We start from the raw sequence: 18,352 nt of genomic DNA, 5'->3' as shown, positions 1-18,352 counted from the left end.
GCTGATTCTCATCCCAGCCGCTTCACACTCGGCTGCGAACCGATCCAGAGAGAGCTGAAGATCACGGTCTGATGAAGCAAACAGGACAACATCATCTGCAAAAAGCAGTGACCCAATCCTGAGCCCACCAAACCGGACCCCCTCAACGCCCTGGCTGCGCCTAGAAATTCTGTCCATAAAAGTTATGAACAGAATCGGTGACAAAGGGCAGCCCTGGCGGAGTCCAACTCTCACTGGAAACGGGTTCGACTTGCTGCCGGCAATGCGGACCAAGCTCTGGCACCGATCGTACAGGGACCGAACAGCCCTTATCAGGGGGGCCGGTACCCCATACTCTCGGAGTACCCCCCACAGGATTCCCCCGAGGGACACGGTCGAATGCCTTTTCCAAGTCCACAAAACACATGTAGACTGGTTGGGCAAACTCCCATGCACCCTCCAGGACCCTGCTAAGGGTATAGAGCTGGTCCACTGTTCTGCGACCAGGACGAAAAACCACACTGTTCCTCCTGAATCCGAGGCTCGACTATCCGACGGACCCTCCTCTCCAGGACCCCTGAATAGACTTTTCCAGGGAGGCTGAGGAGTGTGATCCCTCTGTAGTTGGAACACACCCTCCGATCCCCCTTTTTAAAGAGGGGGACTATCACCCCGGTCTGCCAATCCAGAGGCACTGTCCCTGATGTCCATGCGATGTTGTAGAGACGTGTCAACCAAGACAGTCCTACAACATCCAGAGCCTTGAGGAACTCCGGGCGTATCTCATCCACCCCTGAGGCCCTGCCACCAAGGAGTTTTTTGACCACCTCGGTGACCTCAGTCCCAGAGATGGGGGAGCCCACCTCTGAGTCCCCAGGCTCTGCTTCCTCATTGGAAGGCATGTTAATGGGATTGAGGAAGTCTTCGAAGTACTCCCCCCACCGACCCACAACGTCCCGAGTCGAGGTCAGCAGCGCACCATCCCCACCATATACAGTGTTGACACTGCACTGCTTCCCCTTCCTGAGACGCCGGATGGTGGACCAGAATCTCCTCGAAGCCGTCCGAAAGTCGTTCTCCATGGCCTCCCCAAACTCCTCCCACGCCCGAGTTTTTGCCTCAGCAACGACCAAAGCCGCATTCCGCTTGGCCTGCCGGTACCTATCAGCTGCCTCCAGGGTCCCACAGGACAAAAGGGTCCTGTAGGACTCCTTCTTCAGCTTGACGGCATCCTTCACCGCCGGTGTCCACCAACGGGTTCGGGGATTGCCGCCACGACAGGCACCGACCACCTTACGGCCACAGCTCCGGTCAGCTGCCTCAACAATAGAGGCACGGAACATGGCCCATTCGGACTCAATGTCCCCCACCTCCCTCGGGATGTGGTCGAAGTTCTGTCGGAGGTGGGAGTTGAAGCTACTTCTGACAGGGGGCTCTGCCAGACGTTCCCAGCAGACCCTCACAACACGTTTGGGCCTACCACGCCTGACTGGCATCCTCCCCCACCATCGAAGCCAACTCACCACCAGGTGGTGATCAGTTGACAGCTCCGCCCCTCTCTTCACCCGAGTGTCCAAGACATGTGGCCGCAAGTCCGACGACACGACCACAAAGTCGATCATCGAACTGAGGCCTAGGGTGTCCTGGTGCCAAGTGCACATATGAACACCCCTATGCTTGAACATGGTGTTCGTTATGGACAATCCGTGACGAGCACAGAAGTCCAATAACAAAACACCGCTCGGGTTCAGATCGGGGGGGCCATTCCTCCCAATCACGCCCTTCCAGGTCTCGCTGTCATTGCCCACATGAGCATTGAAGTCTCCCAGCAGAACGAGGGAGTCCCCAGAAGGTATGCCCTCTAGCACCCCCTCCAGGGACTCCAAAAAGGGTGGGTACTCCGAACTGCTGTTCGGTGCATACGCACAAACAACAGTTAGGACCCGTCCCCCCACCCGAAGGCGAAGGGAGGCTACCCTCTTGTCCACCGGGGTAAACCCCAATGTACAGGCTCCAAGTCGGGGGGCAATAAGTATACCCACACCTGCTCGGCGCCTCTCACCGGGGGCAACTCCAGAGTGGTACAGAGTCCAGCCCCTCTCAAGGAGATTGGTTCCAGAGTCCAAGCTGTGCGTCGAGGTGAGTCCGACTATATCTAGCCGGAACCTCTCAACTTCGCGCACTAGCTCAGGCTCCTTCCCCTTCAGAGAGGTGACATTCCACATCCCAAGAGCCAGCTTCTGTAGCCGAGGATCGGACCGCCAAGGTCCCCGCCTTCGGCCACCACCCAACTCACACTGCACCCGACCTCCTTGGCCCCTCCCATAGGTGGTGAGCCCATGGGAAGGGGGACCCACGTTGCCTCTTCGGGCTGTGCCCGGCCGAGCCCCATGGGTGCAGGCCCGGCCACCAGGCGCTCGCCAGCGAGCCCCACCTCCAGGCCTGGCTCCAGAGTGGGGCCCCGGTGACCCGCGTCCGGGCAAGGGAAAACGCCATCCAAAATTGTTTTTCATCATAGGAGGTTTTTTTTAACCACTCTTTGTCTCATCCCTCACCTAGGACCAGTTTGCCTTGGGTGGCCCTACCAGGGGCATAAAGCCCCGGACAACAGAGCTCAAGGATTACCCTTATGGCAAAATCTTATAAAAAGATCAAAGTGTACAAGATTTGTGTTCAAGTGCACATTTTTTTAGCATAAAAGAAGAACACCATCTTGGCATCCTACTACATCTTGAATAATAGCAAGGACTGTAGGTATACAAAAAAGGACGAATATGCTTTTTAAATAAAGCACACAAGAAAGGGATAAACAATAAAGGAATAAAAACTGTACCACCGTGACAAGCATGTCTTAAATCTTTAGTCTGCAAGGCAGGGCGGTGCTCCCATTTGTTTCTCTGTCTAGTATTATCAAAGTATTCTCACTTCTCAAATCCTACCTCTACCTCACACATATACAGAAGGCCTAACATTCTACCAGTAACCTTTCACTCCAATTCACCTGCGGAAGGATTGTATAATGAAGCTAGAAGCATGTACTGTATTACTGTACTACACTTTCTAAATAGGGTTGCACTGCACATTTAATTAAGAAAAAAAAACAACTAACCATAAGCTGTTTGACAAACATGCAGAGAGTATTCAGTTCGTCAACTTAATAAACTAATAGAGAAGTTGTTGAAATATCCCATCCAGATACGTTTTAAAGGTTGTCAATATTTCTACTTCAACAGCATGACTTGGTAGTTTGTGTGAAGAAATGCTACCTATCTTCTGTCTTATGTACATGTTCCCTTAATTTCCACTGGTGTCCTCAATATTTGTCATTTTGACAAAAGAATTCTGTTGGATCTACTTTATCAATGCTTTTGAGAATTTTGATGACCTGGATTAGGTCCCCATGCTGTGTGCACTGCTTGAGAGTAAACAGGTTTAATTCTTAGTCTGTCAGAGTATGACCTCTCCTTAAGTCCTAGGATGCATCTGTTCACTCTCCTTTGCACAGCTTCAGGTCCTACTATGTCTATTTTGTAGTGTGATGACTAGAACTGCTAACTGTACCCTAGATGTCATCTCACTTTGCATTACAATCTGAACATAACATGCTTTGATTTATATTCATCAGTTTTTAAAAATAAAACCTAACATTTTATTTTCTCTTTTGTTTCTGCACATTTCTTAGATAGTAAGAATGTTGTGTCAAAGTAAACTATAATGTACAATCTTGTATTTACAGTTTAATTATTTACTTTATGCCAATATGTAGTGCTTTGCACTTTTTTGCATTAAACTGCATTTCCTAGGTGTTCACTCAGTTCTGATTGTTCAAGTTGTTTTGATTTGTTTTTGTTGCCTTCTCAGTATCTGCTGTCCCTTGTAGTGTTAGTTTACTAACTGTACCTGAAACTATGGTACAGCACAGATCCCTGAGGGACAACACCATTGATAATGCTCCACATGGTGTGAACTTAACTTCTTTTTATGTTAACAACTTAATTAGTGATAGGAATATCAACTTTCTTACATTAAGTGAAACATGGCTTAGCTCTGATGGTGCTGCAGTTTTAATTGAAACTGCACCTCCGAATTACAGCTTTACTCATGCAGTTCGCCAAGGCAATAAAGGCAGCAGTTTAGGAAATGTTTACTCAAGCCAATTAAAAGTGTAAAGATGTTGACTTTGATTATTTTGCCATTGTTATTCAAGGTGTGTCGCAGTCACTCATAGTGTCCATTTATAGATCTCCTAAATATAATCCATCCTTCACTGAGGAACTTTATTTAATTTTGTAGAGCACTTTGAGCTACATTGTTTGTATGAAACCCATCCATCCTCTTCCGCTTATCCAAGGTCGGGCTGCGGGGGCAGCAGCTTGAGCAGAGATGCCCAGACTTCCCTCTCTCTAGCCACTTCTTCTAGCTCTTCCGGGAGAATCCCAAGGCGTTCCCAGGCCAGCCGTGAGACATAGTCCCTCCAGCGTGTCCTGGGTCTTCCCCGGGGCCTCCTCCCGGTTGGACGTGCCCGGAACACCTCACCAGGGAGGCGTCCAGGAGGCATCCTGATCAGATGTCTGAGCCACCTCATCTGACTCCTCTCGATACGGAGGAGCAGCGGCTTTACTCTGAGCCCCTCCCAGATGACTGAGCTTTTCACCCTATCTTTAAGGGAAAGCCCAGACACCCTGCGGAGGAAACTCATTTCAGCCGCTTGTATTCGCGATCTTGTTCTTTCGGTCAATACCCATAGCTCATGACCATAGGTGAGGGTAGGAACATAGATCGACTGGTAAATTGAGAGCTTTGCCTTACGGCTCAGCTCCTTTTTCACCACGACAGACCAATGCAGAGCCTGCATCACTGCGGACACCGCACCGATCCCCCTGTCGATCTCCCGCTCCATTCTTCCCTCACTTATGAACAAGACCCCGAGACACTTGAACTCCTCCACTTGAGGCAGGATCTCGCTCCCAACCCTGAGAGGGCACTCCACCCTTTTCCGGCTGAGGACCATGGTCTCGGATTTGGAGGTACTGATTCCCATCCCAGCCGTGCTATATAAATAAATGTTATTGTTGTTACATGTATTCTCTGTCTCATTGTAATTAACCAACTTAAAATTATCCTTCTCTGTCACACATGAAATTCAAGCCCTTTCACTATCTGCCCATTTGGCTAATCATGATAGAATTATAACAGATTATAACTAATAAAATGTATACTTTTCTGCTTTACTACATTAAACAACAACACAGATAATTCTACAATCAAATTGAAGCTCTGAGTCAGAAAGGTACAAAAACCAGGAGATGTGAGCAAAATGTAGGCAGGAAGTGGGTGGTTAAATGGCAAAAATGTCACAAATCAAAATAACAAAACCTCACACACAAACCAAAAAACAAAGTCATACAACATTAAGCTAAACAAACAAGCTTCATGGACTAAACGGTCTCCTCTCAAACATCTTATGATTAAATACCAACTCCCTAAACTGATTTTAAATAGCTAAATGCACCACAAGAACTCATATGGTGTCTAGCAACTTAAAAAGACACTTTTATTTGCAGAGAATGATGACTCAGTGATACAGTGCTCAACAACCACGCAGAAATAAAAAATAAGGCCACAACTAAGCATGCACCCATGAATTGGCAGCAAGCCTCGAAAAAACATAAAATGGAGTCATATGAAAAAAGAAAAATAACTATCAATATGCTAGGCATAAAATTAAATTAAATTTAATATTTTTAATCTAAAACTGTCAGATCATGGCATCAATAAGGTGAGAATAAGAGTCTTGTTTGTCTTGCGATGAAGTACATTCATTTTTAGAGAATAACTTAGTGATCCTCCATTCCAAAATCTAGTTTCAAATACAGCAACTGAAATGCATAGTGTGGATATGACTGGAATTACCAAGGAGATAACAAAAGATTCATCTAGCCAGGTTTATGACTAAATGTGTCTTGAGCCCACAACAACAGCTAAACTACATGAAGGCAATGTCACTGGTTGAAACACATATAAATTCTGGAAACTGAACCTCCTTTAAAATAAAAAAAAAAAAAAATGACACAAAAATTGCTAGTGATAATGGACTACTGGAGAGTCTCTAATTTAATGATTCCATTAGCATATTATTGTTAGTTGTTATGAGAGGTAGACTAATTAATGTATTTCTTTCATTAAGATGATATTATTATTATGAAATAATGGATTACTTACTTTATTCCATTAACCAATAACCTTCCAGGCACTCCTGCGGTATGCAGTACTGCCCCGAAGTGAGAGGGGGTGCTGTTGCTAACCCTGTCACCTGTTTCTACCCCCACAGCTCTGAGAAAATGCCCTCTGAGGGCAATTGACTCCACCTCTTCCAAGAAAATTCCTACAAAGCTGTACATCCCCGGTAGAAGGTGTCTGACTTTGAACCAAGCTAACTGCACAGACGAAGCACCACTAGAAAGAAGGACCTGTTCAGGCAAGAGACAATTACTTTAATAAAAAGGCAACCACTAGTACCTTCTCTTTGTAGCATCACTGCACGTTATTTCTTTTTCTGTTTAGAAGATTTAAACTTGATTTTTTACTTGATGTCCCAACATTTCTTCTTTGAACCTGGGTTTTACTATAGTTCTACCACAATAGATTAAGGAATATCCATAAAACCAAAAACCTTAACAATAACCCATCCTGAAACACAACAATTTTAAATCCTGTGGTTATGTTTATATTGTATAAAACTAGAATATAAGAAAAATCCTCAAAGTAAAAATATCAACATTTTTCTTTAGATACAGAAATAATAGACCATGAACTAAATTTTACCCAATTAAACTAAAACTGTTTGTTATAAGTTAGCTAATGTGATTGTCACTGAAAAAACAATGGTACGAAATATTTTGTCAGATTTATAACCAAAGACAATTATATGATAGGAAAGAAAAATTCAAAACACACGCACACAACAGTTGATGCCACCAAAATGAAAGGCTGAGTACTCACCCACAGTTCCAAGTGCAATATAGCCAAGAATGACAATGACAAAGATCACACAGCAGACAACATCTGTGCAGTGCCTAAGAGAGAAAAAAACATGGCCATAAGTCATTTAAAGTGCAAAATGTCAGGAACTTTTTTTAACTAAATTAATTTAAATATCCTAGTTTAATTATAGAGTGATCCCTCCTCGATCGCGAGAGTTGCGTTCCAGAACCCCCTACGAAAGGTGAAAATCCGCGAAGTAAATTATATATTTTAAGCCCTTATAAACTCTCCCACACTCTTATAAACATTTCCCGCACAGTTATACAGCATAAACCCTTTGTATTCTCTTAGATATTAGGTAAGATTCATTGAAATTATGTATGTAAACACACTATTTATATACAGTAAATCCTAAATATTATTTTAAAGATATCGAGTGTCTCCGATATCACATATGTTACAGCCACCAGCAATAAATACGTACAATGCAAGAAAAATTGTAAACAGTGGAGTAAAATGTGTGTACAGTGACATTAAACGTACGTACATGTACTAAGTACTGTATGTAGAAAATTAATTATGGTTACTCACCAACAATGACACGACGACTTGTCCGATAACAATGAGTTGAATTTTACTGCACTACAAAGGAGAGGCTCTTCTAAAGGAGCCTCTTCAGGCGACTGTGTAGCACCGCCGTTCTTCTTCTTCCAGCACTCTTCAATCCAAATCCCTAAAGCAGATTCAATCCGGACTACCGCCTTATTATGTCCACTTACAACTCGTTTTGCACCCTAGTTAAAGGACACTGCAGCCGTAGATCTTATATTCTTTGCCTCCTTTTTAAATAAAAAGAATCGTAGACTCATTGATGCCGTAATGGCGTCCTACAGCGGTGTAGCTGTTCCCTTCCTTCAACATATCCAAAACTTTTACCTTTTCAGCAATCGTTAGCATCTTCTGTTGGGGCTTGGGCATGGCCCCTGAAGCAGTAGCAGGAGCAGATTGATTTGGAGCCATAACGAAGGGCTTGACTATGCACAAATATAAATACAAAAGAGCATAAAAGTTAACCCTTTACACAGCGAAACACGTTGATGCTGAATGAGTGAGATGAGACTTCCTGGTTAACGCAGCGGAATCGAATTCGGCACTCCTTTCGCTGAGCCAATCAGCACACAGAAACTTAACTGTGTGCTCTGATTGGGTAGCTTCTCAGCCATCTGCCAAATGCGTCCCTTGTATGAAATCAACTGGGCAAACCAACTTAGAAAGCATGTACCAGAAGTAAAAAGACCCACTGTCCGCAGAAACCCGCAAAGCAGTGAAATATCCGCGTTATATATTTAGATATGCTTACATATAAAATCCGCGATAGAGTGAAGCCGCGAAAGTCGAAGCGTGATATAGCGAGGGATTACTGTAATTGTACTTGTTTTATTTAATTTAAATATGCTAGTTTAATTATACTTGTTTTTTTGGTGTGCATGTTTTAATCCTCCTAAACCTGTTGAAGGGATACCTGACAGCATAGTAGGTAATAGAGCTATAAGCAGCTCCAAAACAGTTTTCTATAAATCTTTTTGTAACATATTAAGTGGGCGGCACAGTGGCGCAGTGGGTAGCACTCCTGTCTCGCAGTTGGGAGACCTGGGGACCTGGGTTCGCTTCCCGGGTCCTCCCTGCGTGGAGTTTGCATGTTCTCCCCGTGTCTGCGTGGGTTTCCTCCCACAGTCCAAAGACATGCTGGTTAGGTAGATTGGCGATTCTAAATTGGCCCTAGTGTGTGCTTGGTGTGTGGGTGTGTTTGTATGTGTCCTGCGGTGGGTTGGCACCCTGCCCGGGATTGGTTCCTGCCTTGTGCCCTGTGCTGGCTGGGATTGGCTCCAGCAGACCCCCGTGACCCTGTGTTCGGATTGAGCGGGTTGGAAAATGGATGGATGGATGGATATATTAAGTATCCTGTTCATTTCTTGTGATCTTATTAAACCTATGAAGATCCCCAGTGTTTCCTTGACAGTGCAGTCACATTGATGGTGGAACTAACTACAATTATTCAGAGTGCAAAGCTCAGGGAATGGTTCAATGTCTATTTATTTATAGAGCACATTTAAAACAGAATAAACAATACAATAAACATAAACAAAATAAATACAATAAAATACAATAAAAACACAATACAAATCAGCGGTAAATTGAAACAAACAAATGACTATGAGGAAGGAACCATCAGTATCACTGAAGGTCATGGAAAGCTAGAGGATAGAAATTCAACTTCAATCTCATTATAAACAGTTCAACAGAAGGTGACTCCTGTGTGGAGCACAGGTTGCAGTAGCAACATCAACACTAATATTCAAATGCACCATTAGAGAAAAATGATAGTAAAAGGAACATCACATATATCAATGTTATTAACTGAAATATCACATGTAAGAACGAGATCAAGTGTGTGACCAAGAGAATTAGTTGGGGTATTAAAATACCGGATAAAATCAAATAATCCAATAATGATAAAAAGTCATTAACCAAAGCTTTAGATTGACAACAAACATGTATGTTAAAATTGCCAACTACAAGTACTTTATCATAGAGCGTAATATCGGCCAAGAGATCAGAAAATTCAGAAACGAATGCATCATTAATTACAGGAGGCCTATAAACCACAGCACACAGCAAAGAGGAAGAGCTACACACCTCAAAAAGTTAACGGATCCCTAGTAAGTCTCTGACCCAGAAACAAACTTTTAAAAATGGTGGCAAGCCCCCCTTACCCCAATGACAAAACAGTCAAGAAGGGTTCAAAAATGAATAACCTGTAGGTGCCAAGTCAATAAAACAAGAAGAGTCATCATTAACAATCCAGGTCTCGGTGATGAAAAAGAAGTCCAGTTTCATTGAGGTAATAAAGTCTTGCAGGATAAGAGTTTTATTAAGACACTGACCTCACGTTAAAGAGAACAACCTTGATAGATGTAGAAAGGCTCACTATGAGGCGAGCTCGGGTGAGACTGCGAAGATTAGCAGTGTTAACTCCCCTGGAATACACAGAGAAAAAGTGACGCTGCCTTGTAAAGGGTGTCCTGTAGAGAAGAGGATAGGCCAAAGATGACTCTCAAGCATCGAGAATCCAAGCTTGGTGAGGAAAAATTGAGTTGGTGTTGTTTAACAGCAAAGCCGGCATGACTTCCGCGTCTGCATCTCCATCTCTGAGGGGAACTCAGCTCACTCATACAGGTGAATACTGGCATCCAGGTAAAGAAGCCAGAAGATGAATAAAACAAGGGTGGAAGTTCAAACACACATCAGAAGAAGAAAATTGAGAGCTTAACATGCCAGAAAAGATATTAAGTAAGGAAACATGATCATAGGACAGTAGCTGCTGGAATATAATCACAAATAAAAACTAAATTAAAACAAATTATTGAGACAAGCAGACACCCTGCCACACTAGTTGGTGCCATCTTGCAAACTATAATGAAGAATTTAAAATTATATAAATTCTGATTTAACTGTGGCACTAGATCATGTATAGTAAATATTACTGTAATAAATTCAAGGCTGTTGTTTGAAATAAAGGCCATTCATTTCAAACAGACAAAAGGCAGTGAGAAATGGTGATATGCACGGTGTGGCCACCAGGGGTGCCTACAGCCCCAAACACCAGACACAACTCAACACAATTTTAGGTAAAATAAAAGGCTGTTTAATATACAATAATTTCTTTCTAATTAGTCAAGCACAATAACAGCACACAAGTGGCCACCTTCCATCTTCTTCAACCACTCCTTCAAGAATGTCATCCACCTCTTCCTCACTCTCCGGTGACTCTCCAGTGCCAGTGGGGTGGCATCTTTTATGCTGGACCTGATATTGCTTCCGGGGTCAAACCGTGTGTGTTAAACAGTGACATGTAATGTGGCCTGCCTGCCTCTCTACTCTAGGAAACCTATGCAATTCAACATGAAAAAAATAAAAAAATAAGATTAAAAATTAAAAATAAGATCGGGAAGGCTGGGGAAATCATGGCTTGCATACATGTGACTTTATACAAATTTGACAAGCTGGAGTCAGCTACACCAATAATTCTTGAAGCAGTTACTATAATTAAGTGCTTTGAGCATAGGAAAGGCAATATATAAATAACATCCATCCATCCATCCATTATCCAACCCGCTACATTCTAACTACAGGGTCACAGGGGTCTGCAGGAGCCAATCCCAGCCAACACAGAGCGCAAGGCAGGAAACAAATCCCAGGCAGGGCGACAGCCCACCGCAGTAAAAATCCATCCATCCATTTTCCAACCCGCTGAATCCGAACACAAGGTCACGGGGGTCTGCTGGAGCCAATCCCAGCCAACACCAGGGCACAAGGCAGGAACCAATCCCGGGCAGGGTGCCAACCCACCGCAGGACACACACAAACACACCCACACACCAAGCACACACTAGGGCCAATTTAGAATCGCCAATCCACCTAACCTGCATGTCTTTGGACTGTGGGAGGAAACCGGAGCGCCCGGAGGAAACCCACGCAGACACGGGGAGAACATGCAAACTCCACGCAGGGAGGACCTGGGAAGCGAACCCAGGTCTCCTAACTGTGAGGCAGCAGCGCTACCACTGCGCCACCGTGCCGCCCCCGCAATATAAATAACATTTGTTATTATTATTACTATTATTATTATTAATTCAGGTAATAGTAGGTTAAAAAAGGATGGTTTCCAAAAACCATGGGACAGAGAAGCAGGGAATTACCAACAAGGGGGTAAGGCTAACATTTCATTCATTGTGCCCCAAGAGAACACAGTCTCTGCTGGAAAGAGGAAAGAGAGGACCGAGTGAATCAAGACTTGAGCAACAGAGAGGATAAATGAAAGAAACTGTCGAACAGCTCACTAAAAGACTGAGACTGTGACAAATGCCCAATACATTTGTAAACAACTGCCTAGTGATTTGGAAAAACAAAGAGTGCAAAGGGGATCATTGGAAAGGCCCATAACAAAATAATTATAGAGGTCTGATACAAACAAGTCAGTTGCTACATACAGTACTTCTGTATGTTTTCTTTTGAATGAATGAACGCATAAAATACAGGAATAGTGCTTTAAACATTAAGTGGGATTTACATGCAATAGACTGTATGTAGAATATAAATAACATTCTTACAAACGTTTGGTTTCTGCAGTGTTCCCACTGTTACTGAAATATGCTTTGGATCCCAGAGACCTTGAACTGGAGCACGCAACTTGAAAAATGGAGTGGATCGATACAAACACATTAACCCCTGAATGCTGGCAAGGATCCCTCATCAAAAACAAGTCAGGGAATAGAAAATTGTAAAGGGATATCTGCTGGGCCATGGCACTATTATGTTGTCTCTGTCTTTGAAGAACACGGAGAAGATGACATTTCGATTCTGAAAAAAAGTGATCCAGACATCTGTTTGCAAGAACAGTCAATATAAATTGCTTGACATTTTTTCTCCCTGTCATAACTACTAAAACTTCAACCCTGCTGACAAAAGATGTACATGTTTATCATGCAATTGGACATGTGTTGATGTCTTTGCGATGAGATCTATTTAAATACCAGACTGATTTTTTTTTTTTTTTGTTAGATTAGAAGGCTATGTCATTAATCAGTAAGTATTTCTGTTTAACTCACAGGATCAGTCAGACAAACAATGCCCCTTTAAATATGGAAATTTTGGCTAAAACCATTCAGCCCCTGCCTAGCATGTAAGGTTGACACAGGCATTATATGTACTCTTTCAACGCTTGCTTGGATGAGTTTTGGGAATTTCAAATTCTGGTATATAAAGAAGAGAGTAAAAGATTCTTAAGGCGATACACTTGAAACACATGAGGAGCCCTTCATCTGGCATTAAAGTAAAAAAGGTAACATCAGCTTTAATGATGTGAAGGTATTTGATATAATCTGAAAAAGTGTGTAAAACTGGCCTAGTTAGGCAGAGCTGTGAATTTTGAAGTAAGGCTACAAGAGAAAAAACAGACTCAAGAAGAGCTTATTAAAAATTCATCATGCATATATCTACTGTGTACTTAAGCAACTGAATAATGTACATTTTTTTAATTATAAGGCAACTGACACGAGGGAATCTACATTTTCTTTCAGTTATAGTAAACAAAAACAGTAAAATATTCCATTTTTATAAATCTGAAGGTGCATAGCAATAGTAGAGATTTTTTTTTATCTGCCCTGTATTGCTAACGCTAAGCCTCATCATATATTTAATACTGTTTCTTACTGAGGTGCTGTAGTAAGATAAATGGGTTTGCCATAACTGGTTAGGGAATTTACAGTATGAACAATAGCTAGGGAAGGCTGGAAAAAGCTAAGTATAAAGGAACAATACAACTATTTCTACCTTTCATTATCAAACACACTGTATGTTTTATGACACCTAGATCGCCACAAATGCAGATTGTTTTCTTACATAAGAAAACATTCTGACAGCACTGTAATCAATGCACTTTGTATGATACTGCACTGTGTAAAAAATCTTTTTGCAAGGTTTTACTTTATTGCCCACTTCCCTAACATTTAAAATTCTCAATTCCATATGCAAAGAATTCAATCCTTCAACTAAAAATATGGCGGGGAGAAAAAGTTTCAACTAGAGGTGTCGGACTGAGCAAGCTGTTGGAAGATCACATCAGCTGCCATTGCTAGATGCACTGATGCTTTTCAAAGTTTACAGATACATCAAAGTCAGGCTGATGTTACCGTGTGGTGGAGCTTGTGGTTGGTTCATTTTCCAAATGATCAGTGCCTTTAACCGCCACTCAGACACTTTTATAAATGTAACCTGCAACACAAATTACCTTCCTTCATTCATTCATTCATTTTCTAATTTTCTTATCCAGTTTAGCGTCAGTAAATCCGTGATTGGGCTTCTAGTCGACTGCAGGGCACACTCACTCACACATCCACACTCGCTAAGACCTGCACAATACAGAAGGGGCAATTAGCCCAAATTGGGATGTAAAAAATGAGTAACCAGAGGAGAACAAACACAGGAACAATATTGCAACCCACAAGTGTGATTCTGGGAAGCAGTTGCAGTAGCACCACAAATTGTTGTACAATTCAAATTAAGAAACTTGCAAGCAGCTTTTATACAGAATCCTGCAAATTAATATAAACGGCAATATTTGTAAAACATTATTAAAATATATAGTGGATTCAGAAAGTATTCAGACACCTTCACTTCCTGCACAATGTATTGTGTTGAAAAGATCTGTTTGGAAATTATGCAGATAAATCTACACTCAAAATCCCATAATGATAAACTGAAAACAGGTTTTCAGAAAAGTTCACACATTTATTAAATATTAAAAAGTAAAATTTGTCTTTCATTAAGGCATTCTGACCCTTAATTGAGTACTTCATTGAAGCCCATTTTTCATTAATTCCAGCTTCATTTTTTGGGTGCATCTAAAAACTTGGCATAACTAGATTTGGGCAGTTTATTCTAATCTTGTTGGCATATCCACTCAAGCCCTGTTAAATTGAGTCAGATGTGTATGTAAAGTGCCAAGTTCAGGTCTCTCCACAGATGTTCTATGGGGTTTAGGTGTGGACTTTGGCTGGGCCACTCAAGGACTTTTCCCAATACCACTCCTGCATTGTTTTGGCTGTATGTTTTGAGTCATTGTCATGCTAAAAGGTGAACCATCATCCCAGCCTGAGGTCACATGTACTCTGGAGCTTCTCTGTATTTGGCTGCATTCATTCTTTCCTCAGTTGTAACCAGTCTATGCCATTGAAAAGCACCACCATAGCATAATGGTGACATTACCATGCTTCATTGTAGAGATGGTATTAGGCAGGCGATGAGCAGTGCCTGGAATTCACCAGACATAGTGTTTGGTGTTCTCCACAAATAGTTATAGTTCTACTCATGATCTCAGAGTCCTTTCCAAGAGGGAGTCTGCCACTCTACCTTAAATGCTTGATTGATGAAGTGTTGATGAGATGGTCATCCCTCCAACTGGTTCTACCATCTCAGAAGAGGACTTTTGCAGCTCTGTAACAGTGACCATTGGATTTTTGCTTAGCTCCCTGAGAAAGACCCTTTTTACCTGGTTACTCAGTTTGGCTGTACAGCCAACTCTGGGGACAGTCCTAGTGATTCCAGACTTCTTTCATTTCACAGTTATTGAAGCCACTGTGATCTTGGGAAGACTCAAAGTTTTAGAAATGGCTTTCTACCCTTGCCCAGGATATATGCTTCACCACAATTTGATCATGGAGATCTAAAAAGTTCCTCAGACTTGTCCTGAGACGCAGTGTAAATTGTGGGACCTTATATACGCAAGTGTATGTTATTCTAAACAATGTCCAATCAATTCAATTTTCCACAGGTGGATTCCAATCAAGTTGTAGGTACATCTCAAGGTTAATCAAGGCAAAGGGTCTGAATACTTAATAACTGAGAGATGAGAGTTTTTGATTTTGAACAAATTTGCAAACTTTTCTGAATAAACAGTCACTTTGCATTATGGTTATTAAGTGTAGATTAATGGGTAGAAATTACAACTTCATCCATTTAAAATTAAAGCAACAACACAATGAAATATGTAAAAGGTAAGGGGGTTTGAATACTTTCTGGATCAACTGTATGTTTGTTGCATTATATTTTGTAAAAAATGTACATTATACCAGCGACATTTGTTATTATGTTAACTTTAACAGAGATACAGTAATATACAGATACAGGTGTAATTTTTTTAACTAATAGAAAGATAAAAGTGTAAATAATTTACATTATTGGGTATTACTGCATTGTTGCATACATATATATTTTGTATACAGCATATTTTTCTATTTATACGTGTGCTGGTTTGTCCATCCATTGTCAGACCTGAATAATCCCTTTAACAGTCGTACGTCGAGGAGTCTTACATACACAATGTTTAGCACACTTTTGTATTTTACATACGCATGGTTTTGTCTAACTTTGTATCCATTGTTCACAGCAATAATTTATCCATTACATGTTAATTCAAAGAAGTTTTCATTTTCAAGTCTCACATTCTTATATTCTCTCTTTTGTTTATTCCTTTTATTAAGTACACCTTTCGCATTAAATTGTCTTATACTGTACAGTTATCATGACATCTCCTTTTTCCGTTTCAAACATGATGAATTTCAGATTGTAAATGTTAGTCACATGTAATTTGCAATGTCTTTGTATGACAGACAATTAAATCTTTCTGTTTGAGTTTGTACTACTTGTACTGTTATCATATAACTCCGAAGCTTTTAATTAGGTAAAATTGCATGACCTTTCAAGTTCAAGTACACATTTATTGTTATGTGTACATAATACAATGCTCAAAAAATTAAAGGAACACTTTTTAATCAGAGTATAGCATCAAGTCAATGAAACTTCTGGGCTATTGATCTGGTCAGTTAAGTAACAGAGGGGGTTATTAATCAGTTTCCGCTGCTTTGGTGTTAATGAAATTAACAGGGGCACTACAGGGCCAACAGTGAGATGACCCCCAAAACAGGAATGGTTTAACAGGCGGAAGCCACTGACATTTTTCCCTCCTCATCTTTTCTGACTGTTTATTTGCTAGTTTTGCATTTGGCTATGGTCAGTGTCACTACTGGTAGCATGAGGTGATACCTGGACCCTACAGAGGTTGCACAGGTAGTCCAAATTCTCCAGGATGGCACATCAATATGTTCCATTGCCAGAAGGTTTGCTGTGTCTCCCAGAACAGTCTCAATGGTATGGAGGAGATTCCAGGAGACAGGTAGTTACTCCAGGAGAGCTGGACAGGGCCGTAGAAGGTCCTTAACCCATCAGCAGGACTGGTATCTGCTCCTTTTGGCAAAGAGGAACAGGATAAGCGCTACCAGAGCCCTACAAAATGACCTCCAGCAGGCCACTGGTGTGAATGTCAAACAATCAGAAACAGACTTCATGAGTGTGGCCTGAGGGCCTGAAGTCCTTTAGTGGGCCCTGTGCTCACTGCCCGGCACTGTGGAGCTCGATTGGCATTTGCCATAAAATACCAGAGTTGTCAGGTCCACCACTGGCGCCCTGTGCTTTCACAGATGAGAGCAAGTTCACCCTGAGCACATGTGACAGACGTGAAAGGGTCTGGAGAAGCCGTGGAGAATGTTATGCTGCCTGTAACATTGTTCAGCATGACTGGTTTGGTGGTGGGTCAGTGATGGTCTGGGGAGGCATATCTATGGAGGGACACACAGACATCTACAGGCTAGACAACGGCACCTTGACTGCCATTAGGTATCGGGATGAAATCCTTGGACCCATTGTCAGACCCTATGCTGGTGCAGTGGGTCCTAGGTTCCTCCTGGTGCACGACAATGCCCGGTCTCACGTGGAGAGATTATGCAGGCAGTTCCTAGAGGATGAAGGAATTGATACCACTGACTGGCCCCCACTCTCGCCTGACCTAAATCCAATAGAACATCTCCAGGGCATTATGTTTTGGTCCATCCTACGCAGCCAGGTTGCACCTCAGACTGTCCAGGAGTTCAGTGATGACCTGGTCCAGATCTGGGAGGAGATCCCCCAGGACACCATCCATTGTCTCATTAGGAGCATGCCCCAACAGTGTCAGGCATGCATACAAAAACGTGGAGGCCATACAAACTACTGAGTACGAGTTGCTGCAATTAAATTTCGGCAAAATGGACTAGCCAGCTGCATCATTTTTTCACTTTGATTTTCAGGGTGTCTTTGAATTCAGCCTTCTGTAGGTTGATAATCTTCATTTCCATCAAATGATGTGGCATCCTTTTGTTCCTAACACATTACCCATGCCATATCAGTAGAGATATCCAGCAGGATTTTTTCCCATTGAGATCTGATGTGTTATCAAAGTGTTGCTTTAATTTTTTTGAGCAGTTTACAAAGGGATTCTTTCTTACATGTCTCTTTAGAACAGTGAAAGTCGTACAATACCAACAAAAGACACACGAAAGTGATATCAATTATATCTTGGTATCTATTATAATTAGTAAGAAAAAAAGTGATTTTTTTTTCAAATTTTCTATATTACATAATATCATGTTTTAAATCAGGTGAAGTTATTACTTATTTGTGTTTTTGGAATGCCTAATATACTTTTCACTGGACTATATTTGTCTGTTCTGGGTTCTCGTTTTACTCTTTGTCTGAGTTCACATTCTATCCCTAATGAGAAATGAAAAAGTGAAGCTGAGCATGGACGCTTATGGACCATTAAACAAATCCATTCCACAGACAACTAAACCTCCTTAAAATTAATTGTACTTTATTCTAATAGATATTTGGTCAAGTCATCTATAAATGACACCAACTCAGCCACAGTAGTCCTTCTTGCTCAAACGCAGTGGTC

The 18,352-nt window shown here is 41.9% G+C and overlaps 1 protein-coding gene across 5 annotated transcripts in view; it reads right to left on the bottom strand.

Annotated features, from left to right (window-relative positions):
• Positions 1 to 18,352, bottom strand: part of slc44a5b (solute carrier family 44 member 5b) — a 340,353-nt gene that overhangs the window by 97,382 nt on the left and 224,619 nt on the right. For all 5 annotated transcript variants that reach the window (XM_028811195.2, XM_028811194.2, XM_028811197.2 and 2 more), the window contains exon 3: positions 6,982 to 7,055. In XM_028811195.2, coding sequence (XP_028667028.1) covers positions 6,982 to 7,055 — 74 coding nt within the window. The remainder of the gene's footprint in view (positions 1 to 6,981; positions 7,056 to 18,352) is intronic.

This window comes from Erpetoichthys calabaricus, chromosome 10 (genome assembly GCF_900747795.2).
Source record: "Erpetoichthys calabaricus chromosome 10, fErpCal1.3, whole genome shotgun sequence".
NCBI classification, from domain to species: Eukaryota; Metazoa; Chordata; class Cladistia; order Polypteriformes; family Polypteridae; genus Erpetoichthys; species Erpetoichthys calabaricus.
This window is presented reverse-complemented; position numbering and strand designations above follow the sequence as displayed.